Source organism: Castor canadensis, chromosome 14, assembly GCF_047511655.1.
Source record: "Castor canadensis chromosome 14, mCasCan1.hap1v2, whole genome shotgun sequence".
Lineage (NCBI taxonomy): Eukaryota > Metazoa > Chordata > Mammalia > Rodentia > Castoridae > Castor > Castor canadensis.
Window position 1 is genome coordinate 92,350,131 of NC_133399.1, and position 26,605 is coordinate 92,376,735.

The 26,605-nt window shown below is 36.7% G+C and overlaps 1 protein-coding gene across 2 annotated transcripts; it reads left to right on the forward strand.

The window, feature by feature from the left end:
* Positions 1-6,792: 6,792 nt before the first annotated feature.
* Positions 6,793-24,820, forward strand: Cbr4 (carbonyl reductase 4). Of its 2 annotated transcripts, XM_074055022.1 has the most exons (6): positions 6,793-7,140; positions 10,272-10,392; positions 11,103-11,239; positions 13,796-13,930; positions 21,830-21,864; positions 22,113-22,278. In XM_074055022.1, exons 1-6 carry the CDS (start codon positions 6,999-7,001, stop codon positions 22,131-22,133), a joined length of 591 nt encoding a protein of 196 aa, XP_073911123.1. In that variant the 5' UTR covers positions 6,793-6,998; the 3' UTR covers positions 22,134-22,278. The 2 variants fall into 2 exon arrangements, with proteins under 2 accessions (XP_073911123.1, XP_020012291.2); XM_020156702.2 differs by lacking the exon at positions 21,830-21,864 and having other exon boundaries at positions 6,797-7,140; positions 22,113-24,820.
* Positions 24,821-26,605: the final 1,785 nt, after the last annotated feature.

Consider the following 26,605-nt stretch of genomic DNA (forward strand, 5'->3'; position numbering starts at 1 on the left):
GAAGATTCTGAATGCCACCTCACATCATGTGTTAATGATCTTTGTGACAGATGGCACAGACTTAAAACCCATATGGTTTTGTTAAAATAACAATGTGTGGAAAAAATTAACCTTTTTCCTATAAGAGGGACAGAACTATCCTCAAAGACAGAACCTCTCTGTTTTACCCTAAAATGCCGAATGCCAGGAATACAATTGGCATTTAAGGTTAACCTAAATATTGGTAATATTGGTAATTTGTCTAAAATGATTTTTCCTTTCCAAGATTGCATATGGTGTATAGTGAAGAGGAGGTTGGATAAACTGGGTCCAGCACATCTGGCTATCACTGTTGGACTAATGGTTCTCAAGTGTTTTTATCTTCCCACTTCTGGAATTATAGGTCTATAGTTTTCCATTGTAATGTTGGTATATAGCCTTTAAATTCTGCTAAAATCCAGCACCATCCCAACTTTCCTGTATCAGGCTTATTTCCTCATTGTTTCAGACATACACAGACTCCTGCTTATATTTTTAACTTCCCATTGTATTTGCTTTTTTTTTATTCATATATGCATACAAGGCTTGGGTCATTTCTCCCCACTGCCCCCACCCCCTCCCTTACCACCCACTCTGCCCCCTCCCTCTCTCCCCCCTCAATACCCAGCAGAAACTATTTTGCCCTTATCTCTAATTTTGTTGTAGAGAGAGTATAAGCCATAATAGGAAGGAACAAGGGTTTTTGCTGGTTGAGATAAGGATAGCTATACAGGGAGTTGACTCACATTAATTTCCTGTGCGTGTGTGTTACCTTCTAGGTTAATTCTTTTTGATCTAACCTTTCTTCTAGTTCCTGGTCCCCTTTTCCTATTGGCCTCAGTTGCTTTTAAGGTATCTGCTTTAGTTTCTCTGTGTTAAGGGCAACAAATGCTAGCTAGTTTTTTAGGTGTCTTACCTATCCTCACCCCTCCCTTGTGTGCTCTCGCTTTTATCATGTGCTCAAAGTCCAATCCCCTTGTTGTGTTTGCCCTTGATCTACTGTCCACATATGAGGGAGAACACACGATTTTTGGTCTTTTCGGCCAGGCTAACCTCACTCAGAATGATGTTCTCCAATTCCATCCATTTACCAGCGAATGATAACATTTCATTCTTCTTCATGGCTGCATAAAATTCCATTGTGTATAGGTACCACATTTTCTTAATCCATTCGTCAGTGGTGGGGCATCTTGGCTGTTTCCATAACTTGGCTATTGTGAATAGTGCTGCAATAAACATGGGTGTGCAGGTGCCTCTGGAGTAACCTGTGTCACAGTCTTTTGGGTATATCCCCAAGAGTGGTATTGCTGGATGAAATGGTAGATCCATGTCTAGCTTTTTAAGTAGCCTCCAAATTTTTTCCAGAGTGGTTGTACTAGTTTACATTCCCACCAACAGTGTAAGAGGGTTCCTTTTTCCCCGCATCCTCGCCAACACCTGTTGTTGGTGGTGTTGCTGATGATGGCTATTCTAACAGGGGTGAGGTGGACTCTTAGTGTGGTTTTAGTTGCATTTCCTTTATTGCTAGAGATGGTGAGCATTTTTTCATGTGTTTTTTGCCCATTTGAATTTCTTCTTTTGAGAAAGTTATGTTTAGTTCACTGGCCCATTTCTTTATTGGTTCATTAGTTTTGGGAGAATTTAGTTTTTTAAGTTCCCTGTATATTCTGGTTATCAGTCCTTTGTCTGATGTATAGTTGGCAAATATTTTCTCCCACTCTGTGGGTGTTCTCTTCAGTTTAGAGACCATTTCTTTTGATGAACAGAAGCTTTTTAGTTTGATGAGTTCCCATTTATCTATGCTATCTCTTAGTTGCTGTGCTGCTGGGGTTTCGTTGAGAACGTTCTTACCTAACCCACTAATTCCAGAGTATTTCCTACTCTTTCCGGTATCAACTTTAGAGTTTGTGGTCTGATATTAAGATCCTTGATCCATTTTGAGTTAATCTTGGTATAGGGTGATATACCAAGATCTACACTGATCTAGTTTCAGTGTTTTGCAGACTGCTAACCAGTTTTCCCAGCAGTTTTTGTTGAGGAGGCTGCTATTTCTCCATCGTGTATTTTTAGCTCCTTTGTCAAAGACAAGTTGGTTATAGTTGTGTGGCTTCATGTCTGGGTCCTCTATTCTGTTCCACTGGTCTTCATGTCTGTTTTTGTGCCAGTACCATGCTGTTTTTATCGTTATTGCTTTGTAATATAGTTTGAAGTCAGGTATTGTGATACCTCCTGCATTGTTCTTTTGACTGAGTATTGCCTTGGCTATTCGTGGCCTCTTGTGTTTCCATATAAATTTCACGATAGGTTTTTCGATCTCTTTAATGAATGTCATTGGAATTTTGATGGGAATTGCATTAAACATGTAGATTGCTTTTGGGAGTATCGACATTTTTACTATGTTGATTCTACCAATCCATGAGCATGGGAGATCTCTCCACTTTCTATAGTCTTCCGCAATCTCTTTCTTCAGAAGTGTATAGTTTTCCTTGTAGAGGTCTTTCACATCTTTTGTTAGGTTTACACCTAGGTATTTGATTTTTTTTGAGGCTATTGTAAATGGAATTGTTTTCATACATTCTTTTGCAGTTTGTTCATTATTAGTGTATAGAAATGCTAATGATTTTTCTATGTTGATTTTATATCCTGCTACCTTGCTATAGCTATTGATGATGTCTAGAAGCTTCTGAGTAGAGTTTTTTGGGTCTTTAAGGTATAGGATCATGTCGTCTGCAAATAGGGATATTTTGACAGTTTCTTTACCTATTTGTATTCCTTTTATTCCTTCTTCTTGCCTAATTCCTCTGGCTAGGAATTTCAGTACTAGGTTGAATAGGAGTGGAGATAGTGGGCATCCTTGTCTTGTTCCTGATTTTAGAAGGAATGGTTTCAGTTTTTCTCCATTAAGTATAATGCTGGCTGTAGGTTTGTCATATATAGCTTTTATAATGTTGAGGTACTTTCCTTCTATTCCTAGTTTTCTTAGAGCTTTTATCATGAAATGGTGTTGGATCTTATCAAAGGCTTTTTCTGCATCTATTGAGATGATCAAGTGGTTTTTGTCTTTGCTTCTGTTGATGCGGTTTATTATGTTTATTGATTTTTGTATGTTGAACCACCTCTGTATCACTGGGATGAAGCCTACTTGGTCGTGGTGAATAATCTTTTTGATGTGTTGTTGAATTCGGTTTGCCATTATTTTGTTGAGGATTTTTGCATCAATGTTCATTAAGGAGATTGGCCTATAGTTCTCCTTTTTGGAGGTGTCTTTGCCTGGTTTGGGGATAAGTGTAATACTGGCTTCATAAAATGTGTTTGGCAGTTTTCCTTCCCTTTCTATTTCATGTAACAGTTTAAGGAGGGTTGGTATCAGTTCTTCTTTAAAGGTCTGATAGAATGCATGCTATAATTTCTATTTTCTAGTATTTTCTGAGGCTTGCCCTGTGCCCTAGGATATGATCTGTTTTGGAGAAGGTTCCATGGGCTGCTGAGAAGAATGTATATTGTGTAGAAGTTGGATGAAATATTCTGTAGACATCAACTAGGTCCATTTGATCTATTGCATATTTTAGATCTTGGATTTCTTTATTGATTTTTTTATTTGGATGACCTATCTATTGATGATAATGGGGTGTTAAAGTCTCCCACAACCACTATGTTGGTGTTTATATATACTTTTAGGTCTTTCAGGGTATGTTTGATGAAATTGGGTGCGTTGACATTGGGTGCATACAGGTTGATAATTATTATTTCCTTTTGGTATATTTCCCCTTTTATTAGTATGGAATGTCCTTCTTTATCTCGTTTGATCAATGTAGGTTTGAAGTCTACTTTGTCAGAGATAAGTATTGCTACTCCTGCCTGTTTTCGGGGGCCATTGGCTTGGGAAATCTTCCAGCCTTTCATCCTTGGCCTATGCTTATTTCTGTCAGTGAGATGGGTCTCCTGTAAGCAACAAATTGTTGGATCTTCCTTTTTAAATCATTTTGTCAAGCAGTGCCTTTTGATGGCTTAGTTAAGTCCGTTAACATTAAGTGTCAGTATGTGGTGATTCCTGTCATTTAGTTGTCTTAGTTGTTTGAAGGTTTGATTGTGTGTACCTAAGTTGAGGTTACTCTCTACTGTCTTGCTTTTTCTTTTCCTGTGGTTTGGTGCTGCCTGCCTTTTCATGGTTAAGTTGGGTTTCACTTTCTTTGTGCAGAATCCCTTGAAGAATCCTTTGTAGTGGTGGCTTTGTGATCACATATTGTTTTAGTTTCTGCTTATCATGGAAGACTTTTATTGCTCCATCTATTTTGAATGATAGTTTTCTGGCTAGAGTATCCTGGGGTTGAAGTTATTTTCATTCAGTGCCCGGAAGATCTCACCCCACGCTCTTCTTGCTTTTAATGTTTCTGTTGAGAAGTCTGCTGTGATTTTGATGGGTTTACCTTTGTATGTTACTTGTTTTTTCTCTCTTACAGCCTTCAATATTCTTTCCTTAGTCTGAACTTGTTGTTTTAATGATGATATGTTGTGGGGTAGTTCTATTTTGATCTGGTCTGTTTGGTGTTCTGGAGGCCTCTTGCATCTGTATGGGAATATCTTTCTCTAGATTTGGGAAATTTTCCCTTATTATTTTGTTAAACGTATTACGCATTCCCTTCGCTTGCACCTCTTCTCCTTGTATTTGCTTTTAATAAAGTGCAAAAGATACTATAAAAGAATTGTCTACTAGAATGCTTAATATGTCTTTCTGTATCATCCATAAGGAGGTAGTGTTGCTCAGATCTCTTTGCTGCACAGCCAAGATACTTATTTCTTATAGAAATTAGTACATGTAATTAATTATATTTCCATGGTTCCTTTGGCTATTATAGTTAAATATGCATTTCTGTAGTACTGACTAGATTCTTTTTTTGGTTGTTTTTTGGCAGTGCTGGGGATCAAACCCAGGACTTCGAATATGCTAGTAAAGTGGTCTACCAATTAGCTACATCTTCAGCCCTAAATAGATTCTTATAGCATATCTTTATTTGTATTAGGTTTTCCACTGACCTCACTTTTTTGTCCTGATCTTGGGGAAGATGGGACAATTAAGGGTAGTCCTTTTTGATTCTAAAATGATTTATTCTAAGGCTTGCAGAATGGCTCAAGTGGTAGAGTGGTAGATTGCTAGCAAACATAAGGCCACGAGTTCAAAACCCAGTACTGCCAAAAAAAAAGAATAAGAATAAAAATAAAATGATTTGCTCTACTCAGAGATTGGGACAAGCCTGTAATCTCATCACTTGGAAGGCTGAAGAGAGAGGATCATGAGTTTGAGGCCAGCCTGGGCTAAGTAGCAAGACCTTATCTCACAAAACAAAGCAAAACAAAACAAAACATTACTTATGTATTTTTGCAAGCCATTTCAAATCCTTTTTAGATCTAGATGGAATAAAAAGTAATCTTTAAAAATAGTGTGCAACTTGCTTACAGTCATTTTTTTTCTTTCTTTTTTTTTTTTTTGTCAAACCTCATTCAGCCCTTAAACCCAATTTTCCCATGTACTCCTTCAAGTCAAGTCTGCATTGGCTTCCTTTTCCTCTGAGTTCTTGTGTTAATTTTGCAGTTTACTAAGTGATTTTATTACCTAGGACATGTACAACAGCCCCTGGTTGCATATTTTTTAGTGGTAAGGGTCATAGCTCATACTTTTCTGAATCTAGTACAATGACACTATTTCAAGAAATGCTTCCTTTTCACACTGTTATGGTAACCCTCAGAACACCCAGAGCACCCTTATTTAGTAAAAGGTGATATATACAGTCTGAAGAGAGACCAGAGTATAGCACATCTTATTTAGAAGTTTAGGAACCCAGTTTTGTCAATATTCATCCATTCCTTTTTGTTTTGTTTGTTTTTGAGACAGGGTCTCCCTTTGGAGCCCAGGCTGGCCTTCAAAGCTCATCCTCCTGTCTTAGCCTCCTGATTTGAAAGACTTCAAAACATTCAATCAACATATTTTGAGCTTCTTTTATTTGGTGTTCTTGACAGTGATATCTGTGGGTGGAGAAGCCTATTTGTGCAGCAACTTGGAAGAGGTACTCAATCAGGTTTTGGTATGATTTCAGACACTTGGGGACTCTTCTCCACCCCCCTCCGCCCCGTACTGGGATTTGAACTCAGGGCCTAGCATTTGCTAGCCCAGCGTGCTACCAATTAAGCCACGCCCCCAGTCCATCCTTTTTTCTTTATTTTTTTGGATAGGGTCTCCGTTTTTGCCCAGGCGGGCCTTGGTCTGTGATCCTCCTACCTGTGCCTCCCGCCTAGCTGGGACCACAGATTACAGGTGCGCACGTCCGCGCGGGCCCAAGGGGAGCATTTCTTCAACAGGCTTTGTCTGCAGCGAAAACCTGGGTGTAAGGTAGACACTGGGGCTGGGACAAGTTCACGCCCAATGGTGTATATTCTAGGTTGTTGATCCTAATTACGTGATCAACAACAGTCTGCTGGGGAAAGCCCAGTATCTTGACAAGGCTGTTAGTTCTGAGCCAACTAGGATGACTAGGCACCTGAGCTAAAATCACGTCCACCACGTCCCAGGATAAAAACAGGAATCCTCTAGAGCGCGGGTATCTCTCACTGCGCATGCGCTCAGGTCCCATGCCTGTCTGAGTAAAGACTACAATTCCCAGAATGCAACAAAACAGCTCAAAGCCCGTCCTCCAGCAACCGAGCTCTCTCGGTTCCAGAGCGCCGCAGTGGGGAGTCTGTGCATGCTGACGTCAAGCGCCGAAGACGGTGAATCCTGCGTGCTGGCGTCGACGTGCTGACGTTTTACTCGTGGCCCCTGCTTCTGTCATCTTCGGGACCGGCGGCTGGACGAGTGTCGGCCGGGGTCTCTCTGCAGCGATTTGGGTTTTGTGTGTTTGAAGCTGAGATTGGTTAAAAGCGAGAGAACCTGGAAAGAGAAAGCTTCCCCTAGCCTTCTTTTCTTTGAATTGCGACCCAGGTCCAAGATGAACAAAGTCTGTGCTATTTTTGGAGGCTCCCGGGGTATTGGCAAGGCAGTAGCCCAGTTAATGGCCCAGAAAGGCTACCGACTGGCGATCATCGCCAGGAATCTGGACGTGGCCAAAGCCGCCGCCGGTGAGCTCGGCGGTAGGTAGCGATCTGGATTTGTGCAACTTTGAGGCCGCTGCCCCACGCCTGGTGGAGACATGCAAGTCCTGTGGGCGCGGCCCGGAGGCCCGGCGTGGATCGTGGGCAGAACCTGCCCCGGGGCGGCCTGTCAGGCCACCTCCCTGCACCTGGTGCTAACCCAGAGGAGCTGCTGTGACTTGGCATCTGGCAGGAGAGAGCCGACCACGCCGTGGTTAACTTTGTATGTAGGAAAAAGGGCGCGGGCCCGGGCGCCCTGTCTGACCAGGGGTCAGGGGCTGCTGCTGAGGACTGTCCCTGCCCGGTGCGAAGGCACAAAGCGGGGTTCCAAAGGGAAACCCTTCTGAATACCAATCAAAAGATAAATGGATCTGGCTTGCGCTGCTGCATCCATTAACCACTTCAATACATTGTTAATTTGTTCTGGTACATTTTGTAAATAACTCAATTTAAAAAAATTTCTTTTATTCATATGTACATACAACGTTTTGGTCATTACTCTCCCCTTCCCCCCGCCGCCTCCCTTCCCCCCTCCCCCCCGCCCCCCTCCTGTCCCCCCACCCCCTCGCTTCCAAGCAGAAACTGTTTTGTTCTTATGTCTAGTTTTGTTGAAGAGAGAGGATAAACAATAAGAAGGACCAAGGGTTTTTGCTAGTTTTAACTCAATTGTTTTACCAAATCCCTTTTATTACATTCCAACTTCATGTTTTCCCCTGATTATTAATAAGGGATTAGTCATTATTTTGCAAATTTAAGTTTTGATGGTAGAAGGATATAGGAGGCTTGAGAGATAATAGGGTGCTATTTAATTACTAGAATGGAGGAAAAATACACGTCATTTCCTTTCAGGCACTGGGAAAAATAGAGCCCTGGGAGGGGGGTTTATCTTATGTCTATTACTTTTATATTTTGAGACAGGTCTCACCGTTGTAGCCTGGGTTGGTTTTGAACACACAATCCTCTAGTCCCTGCCTCTTAAGTGCTGGGGTTGCAGACGTGCGCTCTTCTGGTGATACCTCTTACCTTTAAAGTAACGTTACTGATTGGTTTGGTATCACCACTTCAGCCCCATTGTTTCCATGGTTTGGGGAAATAATTGAACTCTCTAAAGTTACAAACTCGAGAATTTCAGTGAATGCTTCTGGCAGCTCCTATTCATTGCCATTCTGACAGGAAGGAAAAAGTGCTCCCTACCTGGTTACTTAAGCCACCATTATAGTGCACGCCTGTAATCTCAGCTACTAGGGAGGCAGAGACAGGAGAACTGAAAGTTAGAGGCCAGCCCAGGCAATGTTAGACCCTCATAAACAAAACAACAAATGACCTGGGGGTTTAGATCAAGTGCTAAGTGATTGCCTCCTAAGCTTTAGGCCCTGGATGCAGTCTCCAGTACCACAAACAGAACCAAAACACTTTTAAAGGGTTAGTTGTGGACCCACCAAGAAATCCCAGAGTGAGACACAGGTGATATTGTCGGGCATTTCACTTCCTTAAATCATGTGTTCCATGAGTGATTGGTTTTCTTTGATAAAATATTACTGTTTCCAAAGGCTTGAGGAGATAATGTTAGTGTAAACCTATTTGGCAAGGTCAGGCAGAAAATAGGCTATTGTTTCAGCTTTAGAATAATTCTAGCCACGCACTGGTGGTTCATGCTTGTAATACTAGGTACTTGGGAGGATTGCTGTTTGAATCAGCCTGGGCAAGTAATTCGAGACACCCCATCTCCAAAAAACTGGAGCAAAATAGACTGGAGGCGTGGTTCAACTGATAGAGCACCCACCTTGCAAACTCAAGGACCTGAGTTCAAACCCCAGTCTCTTGCCCCTAAATTCTACATTTTAGAGTATAGATGTACCTGATTTCTTCTGTATGTGTGTGTGTGTGTGGTACTGGGGTTTGAACTCAGGGCCTCATGCTTGCTAGGCAGGTGCTCTACCACTTGAGCCACAAAAAATTGTTTTCCTTTATGATTGTTATTACAGCAACATGCATTCAGGAGAAGTTGTGCTCCATTTGTATCCTTCTCTGTCGCTTTCTCAAGACAGGGTTGCTGTGTAAGCCAATGTGGTCTTGAATTTGAGATCCTCCTGCCTCAACCTCCCCAGTGCTAGGATCACAGGCACTGTGGCATTTAAACATTTTTTTTTTAAAAGTGGACATTTTTGAGAGGTACCAGTTGTTTTTAGTAGAAAAAAATTTTTTTGCATGTAGCGTTTAGTTTTAGCTTTAAAAAAAAAGATTCCCCTGTTGTCTCATCTCTCCTGATGGTCAGACTTGAATAATAGTCATTGTATTATATGTGCAGTAGTGTATTTCTAATATTGAATAAAAAAAGAAACTCTGGAGCTCATTTTCAGGGTCAAATAAGCCAATTCAATGTAAGAGAATTAGACATAAATTTCATAAAAAAGGAATACAAACCCCTTAAAACTGTTGAGTTGGGTAGCATGGGTTCAGTGTCAAAGCTATAAGTATTATTATATGAATCCTACAAATTATTATAAATACGAAAAGGGGCCCCCATTTTAAAAAATAAAAACAAAGGTTTTTATTAAGATTCTTTTTTGTGGTACTGGAACTTGAACTCAGGGCCTTCACCTTAAGCCACTCCACCAGCCCTATTTTTGTGAGGGGTTTTTTAAGATAGGGTCTTACCAACTATTTACTGGGACTGGCTTTGAACCACAAGCCTCCTGATCTCTGCCTCCTGAGTAGCTAGGATTATAGGCGTGAGCCACCAGTGCCTGGCTTAATTTAAAAGATTTTAAGTCTTCTTTTCTTCCCCTCTCCCTCCCTCTTTGCCTCCTTCCCTCCCTCCCCAGACAGGGCTCCAGTAAGCCTCCTGCTTCTGCATTCCAAGTAAATGGAACTATATGCCCCACTCCACCTAGACAACCAAAAACCTTAAAAATTAGCTTTCTTTAATGTTACTTTACTTCTTCTTGTTTCCCCATCCACTCCCACTCCAGTTTCATTAGTTAAGACCAAGGGATCAGGACACGTGATACACTTATCATTTGTCTCTAGGTTTAACACAGCCTACCACATAGTGGTTGCGTAACAAGTGAATATTGAATAAATTCAAAATTCAAGGTGTACTTTATAAGTAATTTAACTTTGTTTTGTAGGGAATCATTTGGCACTTAGCTGTGATGTTTCTAAAGAACATGATGTTCAAAATACATTTGAAGAGATGGAGAAACATTTAGGTCAAATAAATTTCTTGGTAAATGCAGCTGGTGTTAACAGGTTGGTTCACGGATTTAAGTAAATTTCTAACTTTTTTTTTTTACTTTTTTTCCTAACAGGGGTCTTTGATTAATATGAGCTAATGTATTAAGCTGTTTTATATCTAACTGAAAGAAAAAGTAGGTATTTTAAAACATTGTCAATTCACATATTGTTTTCTTTTATAGTTTGATAATTTAACATTGTAATCATTACCAATGTTAAGCTATGGAACATTTCCAGCACTCCAGAAGACGTGGTCAGTTTCTTCTCAATTAAAACTTCCTTACAGGAAACCACTGTTCAGAGTTCCCTCATCATGCCAATGTAAAAATTAATACTAATGGAGTCATAGGGTAGATATTATATTTAAAAGATGAATTTAGGAGAAATATTTAGAATAACATACCAAATGTCTTGTTAAACAAGGGAAAAATGGCAGTTCCTCAGGCCATTCAAAATATTGTGGCTATATGATACTACTTTTAGCAGTTAGGAATACTTGCCACTCTAGCAAAGAGTGAATAGGAATCTGCCTTCCAAGTGGATCCTTTCTGGCTCACCAGTTATTCTAGTGGTTCCCAAGTCAAGTTCAAAATGAGATTCTCCTGGTATTCTAACTCAGATATAAAGCCCTTCTTACACTCTTCTTTTAACCAAAATGTTACATATGTTTTGACTTTTTATTTGTTTTATCTAGTTATTAACTCACATGCTGTTTATTTTTGAAGGGATAGTCTTTTAGTAAGAACAAAAACTGAAGATATGATATCGCAGCTTCATACAAACCTCTTGGGCTCCATGCTGACATGTAAAGCTGCCTTGAGGACTATGATTCAACAACAGAGAGGGTCTATTGTTAACGTAGGTGAGTTTTCATCTTTGTGAGTTTGTAATTATCCCATTGCACCATAAAAGCATTCAATCCACTAATTTGTAGCTTACTTGTAAAACTGGACAAATTTTGTATTGTCTGTGGAAAAAAGGATTTAATCAATGGATAAAATAGGAGTCACAAATTCGTATCTCTAGAGGGGTCAGGTAGGTATTAAATGAATGACACTGACATCAGCATGTGTTAGAAAATGACAGAAGGGCTGGATGTATAACTCAAGTGGTGGAACACTTGTCTGGAAAATGTCACCATAAGTCGTGACACATGACAAAAGATACCTAGATTCAGTGTCCAGAGGCTGTATGAAATGGGGGAGGCCACCGGTGCATAGATCCAGTAGATTGTTTCTGTGCATGAATGTGGTCTTAATTTTGCCAACAACTTTGATATTTTAAGTAAGTTGGGCATTCCAATTTTTATGTGAAACCTAATTTAAAAAATATGGACAAATAATTAAAACTTGTAGACAGCGGGGCTAAATAATAATGGTAGCAGTTGCAGGAGCCCCTGTATATCTAGCACAGACATTTAAAGGAAACTAAAACTACTTTTTTAGAGCTAAGTAACCTTTACTCTTCACTTCATCGAACCATGGGGAAGATTAACTGAAGTTGATGGATGTAGAACTTAAAATGCAAAATGACTGGAAATTTTACTTCAGTTTAGTGATTTGAAAATAGTAGCATGTACCTGCTTTTTATTTTTCAGTGATAGTATCTTAAAAGGCCACAAAAGTGGATGCTGCTCCATTAAAGTAAATAACCCATGTGAGAGGTCAGTTTTCTATTGGACGGGATTAGTGAATGAGTTGACCCTTGCCTTCTAACACAGCCAGATAAAGATTTTGGGTTCTCATACACTGGCACATAGGTCTATATCTATAATTTGGTATCATGGAATATATTTTTAAACTCTAAAATACCTCTTTTTTTAGATATATTTCAAAAAACCAAGTTAATCATTGAAATGTATGCAAAACTTCTACAATCTTGCTAAAAGTAATGTTTTACTTTTTACTTATTTTACATTAAGAGAAGCTTATTACAAAAAGCGCTACTTTAAACTACTTCTGATATTTCAGAAGTTCTCACTTTTTGACCAGATGAACTTAATAGTGTGTGGCAGGAGCCAAAACTACTAAAGCTTCCTGTTTGGCCTTTTTTCCATGCCTATAATTTTCTTTCTTTTTTGACTCTCTATTCCTCTTTCTCCCAAATACCCCTTTTACTATACATCTGCATTTTCATGGCCTGATGTTTTCTTTCCATGCATCACAATTTTCTTCCTTTGTCCTTAGCTGGCATACAATATACAGTCTTGTGCCCCATAACAATGTTCCAGTCATTGAAGGACCACATATATTACAAAGGCCCCATAATTACAATGAAGATGAACAATTCCTATTGCCTCATATTTTTACTGTGTCCTTTCTATGTTTATGTATGTTTACATATACAAATACTTAACATTGCTTTACAGTTGCCTCCAGTATTGAGTACAGTAATATGTTGTACAGGTTTGTAGGGTAGGAACAAAAGGCTATACCATATAGCTTAGGTGTAGCAGTATGTCATCTAGGTTTATGTTAAATATATTCTATGATGCCTCGCAACTGTGAATCACCCAATAATGTGCTTCTCAGTATGTGTTGCCATCATTAAGTGATACATGACTGTATAATGTAGGGAAATATTTTAATATTGGGCTTGACTGTAATAAAAAAGTGGAATTTTTTTCCTAAAGTAAAATTACTTTAAAAATTTTGTGAAGCTGTTGCTCAGTTTTACAAGTATAGATTAGTGGTGCTGAAAATTACTTCCTCACTTCTGTTTTGCAAACATTTATTTGCCTGAGGTTGATATTTGAATTATAAATTTTTTTGCATATTCATTAAATGAAGTCACATGTATCTTTAGCAGGCAGTAGAAATTATATCACTGAAAGTAGCAAATTTACACTTTTATGGAAAGTTTGTAATTGAAGCTTCACCAGTTTAGATTGACAATAGTTCAAATTTAGTGAGCTTTATCTTCAAATGAACTATAATCTTTTAGATGAAAGTGAATAGTTCCTTATGTCTGTGGTTATAAAATCATAAAATTAATCATCCTTTACTTTTTCTGGCTTCAGTTTCTTCCTGCTGGAAGTCATTATAAGCCACAGAAATTTTATTATATCTGACCTAGTCAGAGGTTAGAATGGGTCTCTTTTATTTATTTATTTATTTTGGCATTACTGGAGATTGAACTCAGGACCCCAGGCTTGATAGATAGGTGCTCTACCACTTGAACCACAAACTAAGACTAGTCCCTGCCACTTAGCCTCTTTCTTGGCACTCTTGGTTTTACATCAACTTCTTTCAGATCCTGTTTTCTGTATTTGTCTGGAGCAGGCTACTTTTACTACTCAAAGTAATAAGGATACGGTAAAATGAATTTTACTTTTTTGTTTATAACTATATATTATCTGAATTTTCAAATAATCCCATTGATTGATTTAAATTCACTTATATTTCGTTTTTTCTTGTAGGCAGTATTGTTGGTTTAAAAGGCAATTCTGGTCAGACTGTGTACAGTGCCAGTAAAGGAGGATTAGTTGGATTTTCACGTGCGCTTGCTAAAGAGGTGGCAAGGAAGAAGATTAGAGTGAATGTAGTTGCACCAGGTCAGTGAAAACCTTTTACTAAAATAACTTTATTGATTATGATTTGTTTTATAGAAAAAGAAACTAATTTCTCCATTCATTGGTAGTCATTAATTGATGTTTGGGCAGCATGGCCTAAAATGATTATGAAAAGAATCAAGTAATGAACTGGTGACTAGAAAAAGATCCCATGTATTTCATATTTTAGATCAAATCTTTCATTAAAAATTTTGCCTTAATTATGGAATAACTTAAGGTAAAGAGGACCTTGGAGATCATTTATCCCAGTAATTGTTTTTTAGTTTAGAAAACGGTGACCTAGGATTCAGAGTGACTTGCAAAGTTTACACTGCCAGTTTATGAAAAGCTTAAAAATAATGCCCTGTAAAATTTTCTTCATAATCATTTCAAGATTTAGGTGTTTTCTAAAGTGACAGAGGTCAGTATGAGAAGGGGATCAGGAACTAGTGAAAAGGTCAGTTTGAGATGAATCAACTTGGGTTGTGACACATTTGTACATGGAAGCAATGCTAGGAATTTCTCTGAATAGCTATCCTTATCTCAACTAGCAAAAATGCTTTGTCTTTCTTATTATTGCTTATACTTTCTCTTCAACAAAATTAGAGATAAGGGTAGAACAGGTTCTGCCTGGAAAGGGGGGGTAGGGAGGGGAGGAAGAGGGAGTAGGGGGAGAAATGGCCCAAACATTGTATGCACACATGAATAGATGAATAAAAAACAACAACAAAACCAAAACAAAACAAAAGAAATAAAACAAGTACCAAGAAAAAAAAAATTTAGGTGTTTTCATCCTTTTGCTACTGTGCTCTATCTAACTATCTGGAACTTTTCCAATTTTCTAACTTTTTTTTGTTGTTTGTTTTTTTGGCTAAATTTTACTTTTATATTATTTGCCTTTTGTCAAGTTACTAGTTGATAAAATTGCCGGGGTTTATGAAGAGGGTGCTAAAAAGGTGCTAAAACTCAAATTTGCATTATCATTCATTAGCAGGGCTGCTAGAAATTTTTGTTAGGGATTTGCTTGACTTTTGAATAAAATGTTTTCATATACATCTGCCAGTTAGACATGGAATTTCTGTCTTAGTTCACTACAGGTATTTACAAATTAGTCACCTGTGTTAAAAAGACCCCATTTTGGGTCACTGGCTGTCTGTGAGAAAGAGTGGACTGCAGTAAACCTTTGCCACCCTTCTCTTCAAGTCCTTATGGCTCCAGCTGGGAATCTAGAATTAGTGTTGTGTTTGTTTGTTTGGGTATTTTTTTGGTGTTACTGGGGTTTAAACTTAGGGCCTTGTGTTTGCTAAACAGGTGCTCTATCAGTTGAGCCATGTCCCCAGCCTTTTTTGCTCTAGTTATTTTCACATAAGGTCTTGTGCTTATGCCCAGGCTGGCCTTGATCATGATCCTCTTATTTATGCTTCCCACGTAGCTGGGATGACAAGTGGGAGCCACTACGCCCAGCTTTTTATTGGTTTAGGGGAGGGTCTCATGAACTTTTTGCCTGGCTAGCCTCAAACCTCAATCTTGATCTCTGGATTACAGGCATGAGCCACCATGCATGGCTACAGTTGGTGTTTTATTTAGCAATCATGTTGAGGCAGCAAATATCAGAGATTTATCAGTTTCCTGTTAACTCTTTTGCTCCAGAATGTGCCTTCATCCCAGTTCATTATATAGGCACAGAGACTAGCTCCTGATAATAGTCTCTCCTGAAATACTTGATAAACAACCATAGTTTAGAGGCACCCATTTTTTAACAAAAAGCAAAAACAATATAAAAGCTGCATTGTCATTATCTAGTCATTGCTTTCTATTGTGTATGTTGATGCAAATAAGTCAGTTTTAGTGTTGGCTGAGATTAGCCATCTACGGTATGAATTGTTTGTGGTTTGAAACAGCATGTGTTTACTTTTCTCTCTTTCTAGGATTGGGATAGTATAGTGTGGGCAATGAAGAGTTAAATCTAGTTCATGATGAGTTATAAGCTGAGTAGTTTCAGGATAATTCACATTAACTCATGCAGCAAGCCTCCTGGAGTGTCTTCCTATGTGCAAGGACTATGCTAGATACTGCAGTTATAAAAATAATAAAATATTTCTGCCACAAGGAGCTGACCATAGTGGGAAAGTTGGACATATAAACAAATAATTGCAATGTTATGTAGTGAATGTAAAATAGAGGTGGATATCATACTGTGGAAATGCTGAAGAGGGAAAGTTTAATTTTTAGAATGAATTAGTTGTCAAGGTACTGGAACAACTGTATAGTGGAAGTTATGAGAGTGTTAGGGAAGTGTGGTATAGTTTTTTTTCTTTTTGTGGGACTGAAGTTTGAACTCAGGGCTTTGTGCTTGCAAAGGAGGCTCACTACTGCTTGAGCCACACCTCCAGTTCAAGCATTTTTTTAAAGAGCTTACTTTTCAGTACTATTTTATACCTATTGCTAAAAATGTGGCTTTTTAATAGATGACCTCTATTATACTATGTTGACTGTATACATGTATCTAGTGGGTTTCATAGTATGAATGTGCTTCATTGATCAGAAACAAAGTACAAATAGAAATAATAAAATTCTATGGATTAATTAATTCTATGGTGAGATTCCTCACCAGATTTTTTTTTTTTTGGCAGTACTGTGGTTTAAACTCAGTAAATACTTGCTAGGTAGGTGCTCTACCACTTGAGCCACACCCCAGCTCTTTTTGCTTTAGTTGTTTTTCAGATAGGATCTCACTTTTCTTTTTTTTTGCCCAGGTCAGCATGGATCACGATCCTCCTACTTATGCTTCCTGTGTTTTAAAAAATATATATTTTTAAAGTAGCAAACACATACATATTTTACAATATTTAGAAGTACAAAAAGGGCAGAGAGTAATCCAGTTTCTTCTTAAAATAGACCACCATCAACTAGTCTCTTCTGTATTTTATATATAAGCCAATAAAGTGTATGTTTTGTATAAAAATGCAAATTGCATTATACTGATCACATTATAACACCTTGTTTTATTCATAGAATAATAAAATCTTACGAATGAATGTATTTCATTCCATATAGAACTACTTCCCTTTTTTGGGGGGGTGGTACTGGGTTTTGAACTCAGGGCTTTGCTCTTTGTTGGCAAGTAATCTATGACTTGAGCTTTGCTTCTAGCCCTTCTAAACTATTGTCTATACATTTGACTATTCTGGACATTTCAATGTATTTGATATTTAGTAACTGCTGCTGAATTAGATGGGTAAACTAAAACATAGCAGTTTTAAATTAGTTATATTCTAAAATGTTTGTTGTAGGGTTATACCTAACATTTAACCTATTGCCTCTTTGTTTGTCTTATTTTTTTGCATGGTATTGGGGTTTGAACTCAGAGCTTTATACTTGCTAGGCAGGCACTCTTCCACATGAGCCATTCCATTGGCCCTTACCTATTGCCTGTTGATGGGCATTTAGGTTCTTTCTGATCTTTTTCTGTTATAATTAATGATGTAATGACAATAATTGTATATAATTTATTTTTCACATTTGTAAGTATAAGAGTGTAGTCCTGGGATTTGAACTGTCAAAACTTGAAGGGTATATGTATTTTTAATTTTGACAAATAGTGAAGCATTGAATTTATAGGTAGGGTACTTTGTTTTTGAATTTTTGAGATAGGGTTTTGCTGTTCTCAAACTCTTAATCCTTATGCTTCAGCCTCCTGAGTGCTAGGATTGCAGGTGTGTGCCATCATGCCCTGCTGTTTTTTTTTTTTTCTTTTTAAAGCAGTAATGGGTTTGAACTCAGAGCTTCTTCCTTGCAAGGCAGGTGTTATGCCACTTGAGCCACATCTCCAGCTGTTTTGTTATTTTTTAATGTTAAGTTGGAGAGCTTTCGTGTTTTCCACTTACTAAGATTCTTATTTCTTCTTCCTTATATAAGTGTCTAGGATTGTTTTAGTTCTTCCCAGGTCCTAGAAATGTAGAGAATAGACATCTGAACCAGCAGGTGTATTAAACAGTGCCACATTCCACAATTGGTAACACAGATTGAGTATCCTTGTCTGAAAATCCAAAATCTGAGATGCTTCAAAATTTGAAATGTTTTGCATGCTGACATGATGCCACAGTGGAATATTCCACACAAGACTTTAGGTAGTAGGTTGCAGTCAAAATGCAGGTACACCAACACCTTTTATAAATTACTTTCCAGCTATGTTTATAAGGTATGTAAATATATAAATAAATTTCATGTTCAGATTTGGGACCCATCCCTAAAGATGTCTTATACATATGTAAATATTCCAAAATTTAAAAAATTGAATCTCTTCTAGCCCCAAGTATTTCAGATAAAGACATTCAACTTGTACTGATGATAGACTAAACTTCTGGTATCTTACTTAAATGTAAAGTCTCTGTTATATATAAAAAAGTTGAAAACTAAGGTAGTAACCTAGTAATATAGAAATGAGATGTTGCCACTTACACTGCTTGGATAAATGAAATATATTCATATATATTTTGATATCAGAGTTTATCAAAAGAAGTTGTCATTGGATAAGAGAAGTTGTTTTTATGAGCAAGAGCTTCCCTCTTACTAAAGAGTTCATATTTAAAAAGTGGCATAGGAGGTGTGGCCCAGGGGTGGAGTACTTACCCAGTATGCGTAAGGCCTTGGCTTTGATCCTTTGTGCCACAAAAAAGACAAAAAGAGTGTAGGGTGTGTGTATATATGGTACTAAAATAGAAGTGTCCTTGTTCTAAGTTGGTTGAATACATGCCATTTCTGTTATCTCTTAATTTTTTTAAAAGTTTAGCTTTATATATATATAAAACTGAAGTCCACACTTATCTATTTTTTTACTTAAGGAGTGATAGCTTTGTAGCCAGCTGGACACTCTAAGCATCCAATAAAGTAATGCATCGTTTGTTGGTTTATAATTATAAACTGTTAGTTTATAATTTTTAGAGCCTGGCTTTAAAGTCATTGTCAAAATATAAATATGTAGAGGAAGAAACAGAGCAGAATTTCCAGAACTTTGCCAATAAAGTGAAAGAATGACAAGGCAAAGAGTATTTGGGGGTCAAGGAGAGAAAACAGGAACTGGAAAGTAGCACAAGCATAATGATGGGTATGTGGTATGTAAAGGACCACTACCCTTTCTCCTCTGGCCTATGATATATGTTGTAGAATCCAAAAGTTTGTGTATACGTACTACCTTGGGTTGTGAATATATTTATAAATGAGGATTATGTGGTATAAAATAACATTGACATTTGGTAAAGCCCAGAGTAAGTTATCATTAGAAACTAGTTTCACATTGTCATTTAATTTCTGATGAACTGGGACAGATGTATGAGTTTTGAAAAACTGCAGATAGATTAGGGCAGAAAAGCTATTTTGTACAATACTGTAATGATTGATCACATGACATTATGCATTTATCCAAACACATAAACCTGCACTATCTTAAGAGTGAACCTTCATATAAACCATGGATTTTACTTAATAAGGTTTCTATACTGGTTCATTAGTATAACATACCATACTAAGGCAAGATGTTAAAAGTAGGGGAAAGTGTATATGTGTGCGGGGGTGTTGATAAGGGTGGTATATAGAAGCTTTTTGTGTAAACCCAAAATTGCTTGAAAAGATAAAATTTATTTTAAAAAAAGCATCAGGGCTCTTTGGGCATATTTTTGTTTTCCATATTAAACATAATCTAAGAGGAAAAAGCAGTTATATGGGTGAACTTTTTGCTTCCTTTCACCTTGACCTCTCCTATCCACGTTACTTCTAGACTTTCATTACAGAGTTCGGTGGTGGCTAGCATCTGTTCCATGAGATTTTTCATTCCAGGTATCTGTTTGTAGGTCTGGGAGAGACTGTGGTAAGCTTCTTCTGACCAAATAACATCCTCTTCCAAGATTGAGCAGTGAAGGGAGAATATCCTATGAAGTGGGTGGCTGAACATCATGATCCCAGTTCTGGCCTTCTTGTAATCATACTGGACCCAGAGGATACCATTTTCTCTTTTACATATCTTGCCTAACATGAGCATAGATCTTATCTTTGATTTGTAGACCTGAATCTAGGCTATACAGGCTATAAGGTTAACAAGACCTTATTAAAAGCTTCAAGATATTAGCTATTAGATATTCCATATAGCTTGCTCAATTGGTTATTTTTAGAGGATAGGGCTGTTCCTCATAGCCCACAATCTGTGAAGTGGAGGTCATCTTTCCATCTTATTGGGACTGTCCTTGAATTTGTCTCTCTACTTAAGGCTTGCCTTCAGTACCTCATGCCTTGTTCTAGATCTGCTTTTTTCCAGGGGCTACTTTCCACTAGCCTCTCACAGGTATGTAGCCTTATTCTTTGTCTCCAAAGGGACAAACACATCACAACTAACATCCACCTAGAAGCAGGGCAGATAGATCAGTTCCTCTCAGCACTGCATGGGTGAAAACCCAGATTATCATCAGCACTTTTTGAATTACAACTATTCTAATCTCAATGCATCTACCAGTGTAAGAACAGAGGGCCCTTTGAGGGAAGCTCTCTTTCCTAAATTTTAAGTAGAATTAGGAAGTTATGAAGACTACTTAATGAGGCAAACATTTTATATTCAAATTGGTGTTGTAGAGCTAAAAGAAAGAAACCTTAGAGATCTATCATTTTTAATCTACTTCATTTTATAATACAGAAACAGCTGTACAGTTTTAGATAGTGCATTATTTTCCTCAGGTCATAGCTTTGATAGTATTAGTGGATCAGGGAACAGAATAATCTAGTTTAATGTATCTTAATCCAGTGGTCTTTTTACTACAAAATACTGCCTTTGAGAAAAGACCGTAAGAGCCACTTACAAATTGAGCCTGGAATTTGTTAAGCCAAACTCACAAGGTCTTTCTTAAAAGCCATTTCTACTGTAGTTTCTTGTGTGTGTATGTGTGTGTGTGTGTGTGCACGTGTGTGTGTTTAGATTAAAATGTATCATTGATTTTCCTGCTCAGAGTTTTTGGGAGGGCTTTGAACCTTGATCTGCCTAGTCTCAGCCTCCCAAATAGCTAGGATTAGATGCGTGAGCCACTGTGCCTGGTAATGGCCTATTTGAAAAAATACATTTTTGAGGTTATTCATTGAACTTTCACTTCATGGGGCTTGACTTTAAGTCCATCTGTTTCTTGGGACCTTGAACTTAAATTTTTTTCCTGATTGCTATTGCTTTTATGAAGATTAGTATGTTTCAGGCTAATCTTATAAGATTTTCTTTTTCTTTATTTTTATTTAGAGAATACTTTTATTAGTTTCTGTAATCAAATCTAGGTAGATAAGACCTTAAATATTTAATACAATGCATTACCCCTGTACAAATAGAAAGCAATTAAGTTTAATGTTTCTAGACTGATAGGGTTATTAATTTCTGTACAATGCCAAATAAGATTTTCTTATTAAATCTATAGTTATTCCCGGCTTATATCTATATTCATTTAGAATTAGTTGCTTAATGTAATATGTAATACTTTATATTGTAGAACTTTATATTTTAGAACATATGCTCTGCAAACTTTATTGCATATGTACCAATACCAAGTTAAATTTTGTATTTTTTGTGTATACACGCATCAGAATTGGATATAACCATAATTTTCCATTTTCCTTATGTAAGTATTAGAAATACTAGGCTTTCCAGACATCAGTTATCTTAGCTATAGCAAATGTTAATGAATCGCCAAGTTATTTCATGTGACCACCTTTGAGATACTTTACTTCTCTCAATACTACATCTCACTCTTACACCCGTATTCAAGTGAAAACTAATCATTTTTGTGGGATTTTATTTATATCTCTATAAGGGTATTCACCAGATTTCCTTACAGTGTAATTGGGTGTGCAAATGACTGCTTCCTTCATCAATTTTAGGTTGCCCAAGGAGAATGGAATTTTGTTTTATTCAGGTTTGTATCCATCCATTACATTCTGCCATGTTATTTTTTTTCCCCACTTGGAGTTGGACCAAATACTTGGGAGTCAATAGATGTTCATTGAGTTAAACTGAATAAAATTATAGACTTAGTTAAATTTTATATTTCCTAACCAAGGTTTATTAATAATCTCAAAATTTCAGAAACAAATTTATTTTTAGTTAAGTTGAGCAGGTATTGTTGTGTCTATGCTTTTCACTGAATAAACATTTCTCTTTTAGGATTCATTCATACAGATATGACTAAGGACTTGAAAGAAGAACATTTAAAGAAAAACATTCCTCTTGGGAGGTTTGGTGAAACTATTGAGGTGGCACATGCGGTTGTGTTTCTTTTAGAATCGCCGTATGTTACCGGGCATGTTCTAGTTGTGGATGGGGGATTGCAACTCACCATGTAATTGCAGCTGTAATGGTGGCTAGAATCAAGGACATACTTTGTTCGGCTGTTGATTGGACAGTCATACCTGTGCACATGGGTCACATTTGCTAATCAGACCTTTAATGCTACAAATAATGATTTCTAATTTTATATGAATATATTTGAAAAGAATAAGGTCTGATCAATTTGTATTTTATTGTAGCATCTATTTTTATAGGTTATTGAAATTTTAGTATGAAGACATTTTACCAGGGATATAATCCAGTATTTATCTATATATTTTGCCTCAAAATGGAAAAATTATGTTTTCTAATTGTGATAATTATTTCATTGTATCAGGCTGAATTTTCTAGAAGCTGATCTTTTGGGCTGTTGCCAAAATAAAAGTATTTGCAGAACATTCATTAGTTGTCAGTACTTTAGCAAGTCTGCTCACAATAAACATTGCATTTTTTTTTCTTGTTTGTTTGAGACAGGTTATCCCTATGTAGCCCAGGCTGGCCTCAAACTCTTGATCTCTCGGCCTCCTGAGTGTTGATATTACTAGTGTGTGCTATCACGCCCTGCATTGCACTGCATTGTTTTCTAATGTGTTTAGATGATCACTTTTTACAGAGGTTGGAAAAAAATAATAAAGTCAAAGTCATGAATTTAAAGTTGATTTCCTTTTTTTGTTTTTTTGAGGCAGGTTCTTGCTATGTAGGCTAGGCTGGGTTTGAATTTAGAATCTTCTTGCCTCAGAGGTGATTATTTTGAGTGTATTACTCATTTTTGAGCAGCTGGGCAAAATAATCTGCAAATTTAAGGGTGGTACAATTGAACCATTACACAGAAATTCTCAAAAATGATAAGGAGTAATCCTTATCTTATGGTTTTAGTATCTGGTATAGTAATGAGATGCATAGAGCTTGTGAACTTAGTGTATTTTTATCCACAAAAATCTCCAGATAGTTAGCGTCTTAAAAACAGCATAAGAAGCTGGGGGTGGGGGTGGTGGTACATGTGTGTAATTCTAGCTCTCAGGGGGCTGAGACAGGATGATCACAAGTTCGAGACCATCCTGGTATACATAGCAAGTTTGCTAGCCTGGACAACATGGTGAGACCCTGTCTCAAAACAAAACAAAAGTAAAAAAAGTATAAGAATTATAACATTAAGAGTGTTTTATTTTAGTCACTGTAATAATGATTCTTAGCCTAAAATTTTAGAAAGATAATAATTATAAAAAATAAATATATGATGAGTTGAGCAAAAACAGACTCAGTCTCTCTCTCTCTCTCTAGTGCTAGAAGTTGAACCCATGGCCTCGCAGATGCTAGGCAAGTGCTCTATCACTGAGCTACATCCTCAGCCTGAAAACCATTAGTCTTAAAGGAGAATATTTTCTTGGTAATAGAGATAAAGACACCAACTGAATATAAACTATAAGACAGCATCCTGTTGTGGAAATAATGTGATATTTCAATGTATACATGTTGGTTTTTATTATTTACCATCTTTCAAAAGGTTTTAAATATTATATTTTAAAAAGTAATCTTTCACAGTTGTTTTGAAGTTGAACATTATTTTATGTAAATAGAGATTTAATTATATATTGAAAGTTCGCACAATAATTTGAATAGGCTATACTAATAAATTCAAGTGTATTATAAATTAAAGTTTTGCTCTAAATCAAGATTTGACACCATAAGAAAGTGACTAGAGTAGAAGGGAGAAAAATGAGGGAAAGAACCAATTTGGGTTATAATACATACATACATGGAAATATCATAATGAAACTCCTTGTAGAGCTATCTTAAATATACAAAAATGTCTTTTTTCAAAAATGAAGAACAGGAAGGTAAAATAGGTCCTGTCTGATTTTGGTACCAGTGAGAGGGGGGAGGATAAGAAAAGGTTGTAGGAGGGTGAATATGGTAGAAATACCCTATACTCATGTATGAAAATGGAAAAATGAGACTGTTGAAATTATTCTAGGAAGGGGAGGAAGGGGTATAAAGGAGAATGATGGAAGGGGTAAATCTAACTAAGATATGTTGTAAGCACTTTTGTAAGTGTCACAATGTACCCCTAGTACAACAATAATATAATTAAAATTATAAAAAGATTTGACACCATAAGAAGGGGACTAAGAAAGAAGAAAAATAGAGGGGATAAACCAATTCAGATTATAATACATATATACATGGAAATGTCACAATGAAACTCCATGTATAACTATCTCAAACAAAAAAAATGCCTTTTTTCAAAAATGGAGAACAGGAAGGTAAAACAGCTTCTGTCTGGAAGTAGGTATCAGTGGAAGGGGGGAGGATATAAGGAAAAGGGTGTAAGAGGGTAAATGTGGTAAAAATATTTACTCATGTATGAAAATGGAAAAATAAAAAATGTTGAAACTATTCTAGGAATTAGGGGAGAGAGGTAAAGGAGGATAAAGGAGAATGATGGGGGCAGTGAATTCAACTATGATATATTGTATGAACTTTTGTAAATGTCACAACAATGTACAATAATAATATGATAATAAAAAATAAATTTAAAAAGTCAAGATTTGATCCTTAAATTTATTCTTAATTTACCTTTGAAAAAAATTTTTTTTTTGTGGTTCTGGGATTTGAACTCAGGAACTTGCACATGCTTGGCAGGCACTCTACCACTTGAGCCACTCCACCAGCCCTGTTTTGTGTTGGGTATTTCTGAGATAGGGTCTTGTGAACTATTTGCCAAGCCTGGATTTGAGCCACAGTCCTCCTAATCTCTGCCTCCTAAGTAGCTAGGGAGGATTACAGGCATGAGCCACCGGCACCCAGCTGAAATAGTTTTCTTTTCTTGGATTAATTTGTTTAGGATTTGAGAAAGTTAAGAGTGAGTAAGGTTAGTATTGAATAAATTGTCTACTAAATTTATCAGGCATTAACATTTCCAGGCACACAGAGAAAATGTAACACTCAGGATAGTTTCAAATGTGGTGTGTCTAAGGTAGGAGACCCTATGGGGGCTAAGTAGGTAGTTTTTCTTGTGCTGTCTCTTTACTGTTCTTGCTACTTGCACTTCTTCATCATGACTTTCCACTCAGTTTTGAGTTGTTTTTGCTGGTCTTGTCATGTTCTAAAATCTAATCACAAGGCTGATTATACTTGTTTTCAGCCTTGATTATACTTGTTTCAGCCTTGATTATACTTGTTTTCATTCTTGTTTTCAGAAGAATGTAATGGAAGAGAACAGCATCACACACACACACATACACACAAACCAGAAGGAAAAATGAAAAAGAAGACAGAATGCATTTCAATGACTTAATGACTCTAACATGTAGGCCACAGATAGGCTTAAAGTGTATGTATTAAGATTAGAACCTTTTTAACTGTTCTAGTCTTCCTCAGTCTACATCAAGGAGAGATGCTGAAACGTGAAATAAACCTGCACTACTGCACTCCAGGTGAATTCTCCAGCATCTCTCATTGACCTGGTAGAATTTATAATTTAAATCTGTAATTATTTGCTAGCTGTTGCCTTACACTCAGAGATTTGAAAACTTCAATGACTTCTTAACAGAAGATTCATCAATAACTGTTATATACCCCAAAGGCCCATAATCCAATCTGTGTTTAGCATTTAAAAAAAGAGAGAAAATGGTTAAAGTTAATTAAAAAAATTTAAATATTAATATCTTGCATTTAAGTTTTAAAATTTGTGTTATTTTATACTTGAATTCATGTTCAATTTATGAGGAGTTGTAACTACTTTTTAGAGATAGAATTATGTTATAAATTACTTTTGGGTATAATTTTGCAAAAATGGTCAGTAAATTTATATGCTCTATTATTCAGAGAAGACTATTCAAGATATTCAAGAATTATACTTTACATTACTAAAACATTTTCCAAGCTTTTTGAGTGGAAATATATGTAAGTTAAGAAACTAACTTTGACAAACATACTATACTTATTAAGTATTTAATACTTATTAAGTATTTAATCAGTAACTTTTATATTACTTTTGTGTTTCAACTATATTGCAGTTTCCTGAGAAAACAGTTCATAATGTGTTTTAATTCATTTAAGTAATTTGACAAATACTGTGCTTTTTTGATACCCCTACCTTGCCTATTCAGCCATGAGTACATTGGTATGTATATACAGGTTAATCAAAAACTTTTTTGGTGGTACTAGAGTTTGAACTCAAAGCTTCGTGCACTCTGTTGCTTGAGCCATGCCTCCAGCACTTTTTTGCTCTGGTCATTTCATTGTTATTATTATTATTATTATTATTAATGCTTTGGTTTTTTTTTTTTTTTTTGAGATAGGGTCTTGCTTTTTTCCTGGGCTAGTCT

What these genes read in the sequence shown, in the direction of transcription:
- Cbr4 (XM_020156702.2), top strand. Translation starts at nt 6,999, where the DNA reads ATGAACAAAGTCTGTGCTATTTTTGGAGGCTCCCGGGGTATTGGCAAG. An exon ending in AATGCAGCTGGTGTTAACAG is followed by an intron (nt 10,393 to 11,102) that starts GTTGGTTCACGG and finishes TTATTTTTGAAG; the next exon opens with GGATAGTCTTTTAGTAAGAA. An exon ending in AGGGTCTATTGTTAACGTAG is followed by an intron (nt 11,240 to 13,795) that starts GTGAGTTTTCAT and finishes TTTTTCTTGTAG; the next exon opens with GCAGTATTGTTGGTTTAAAA.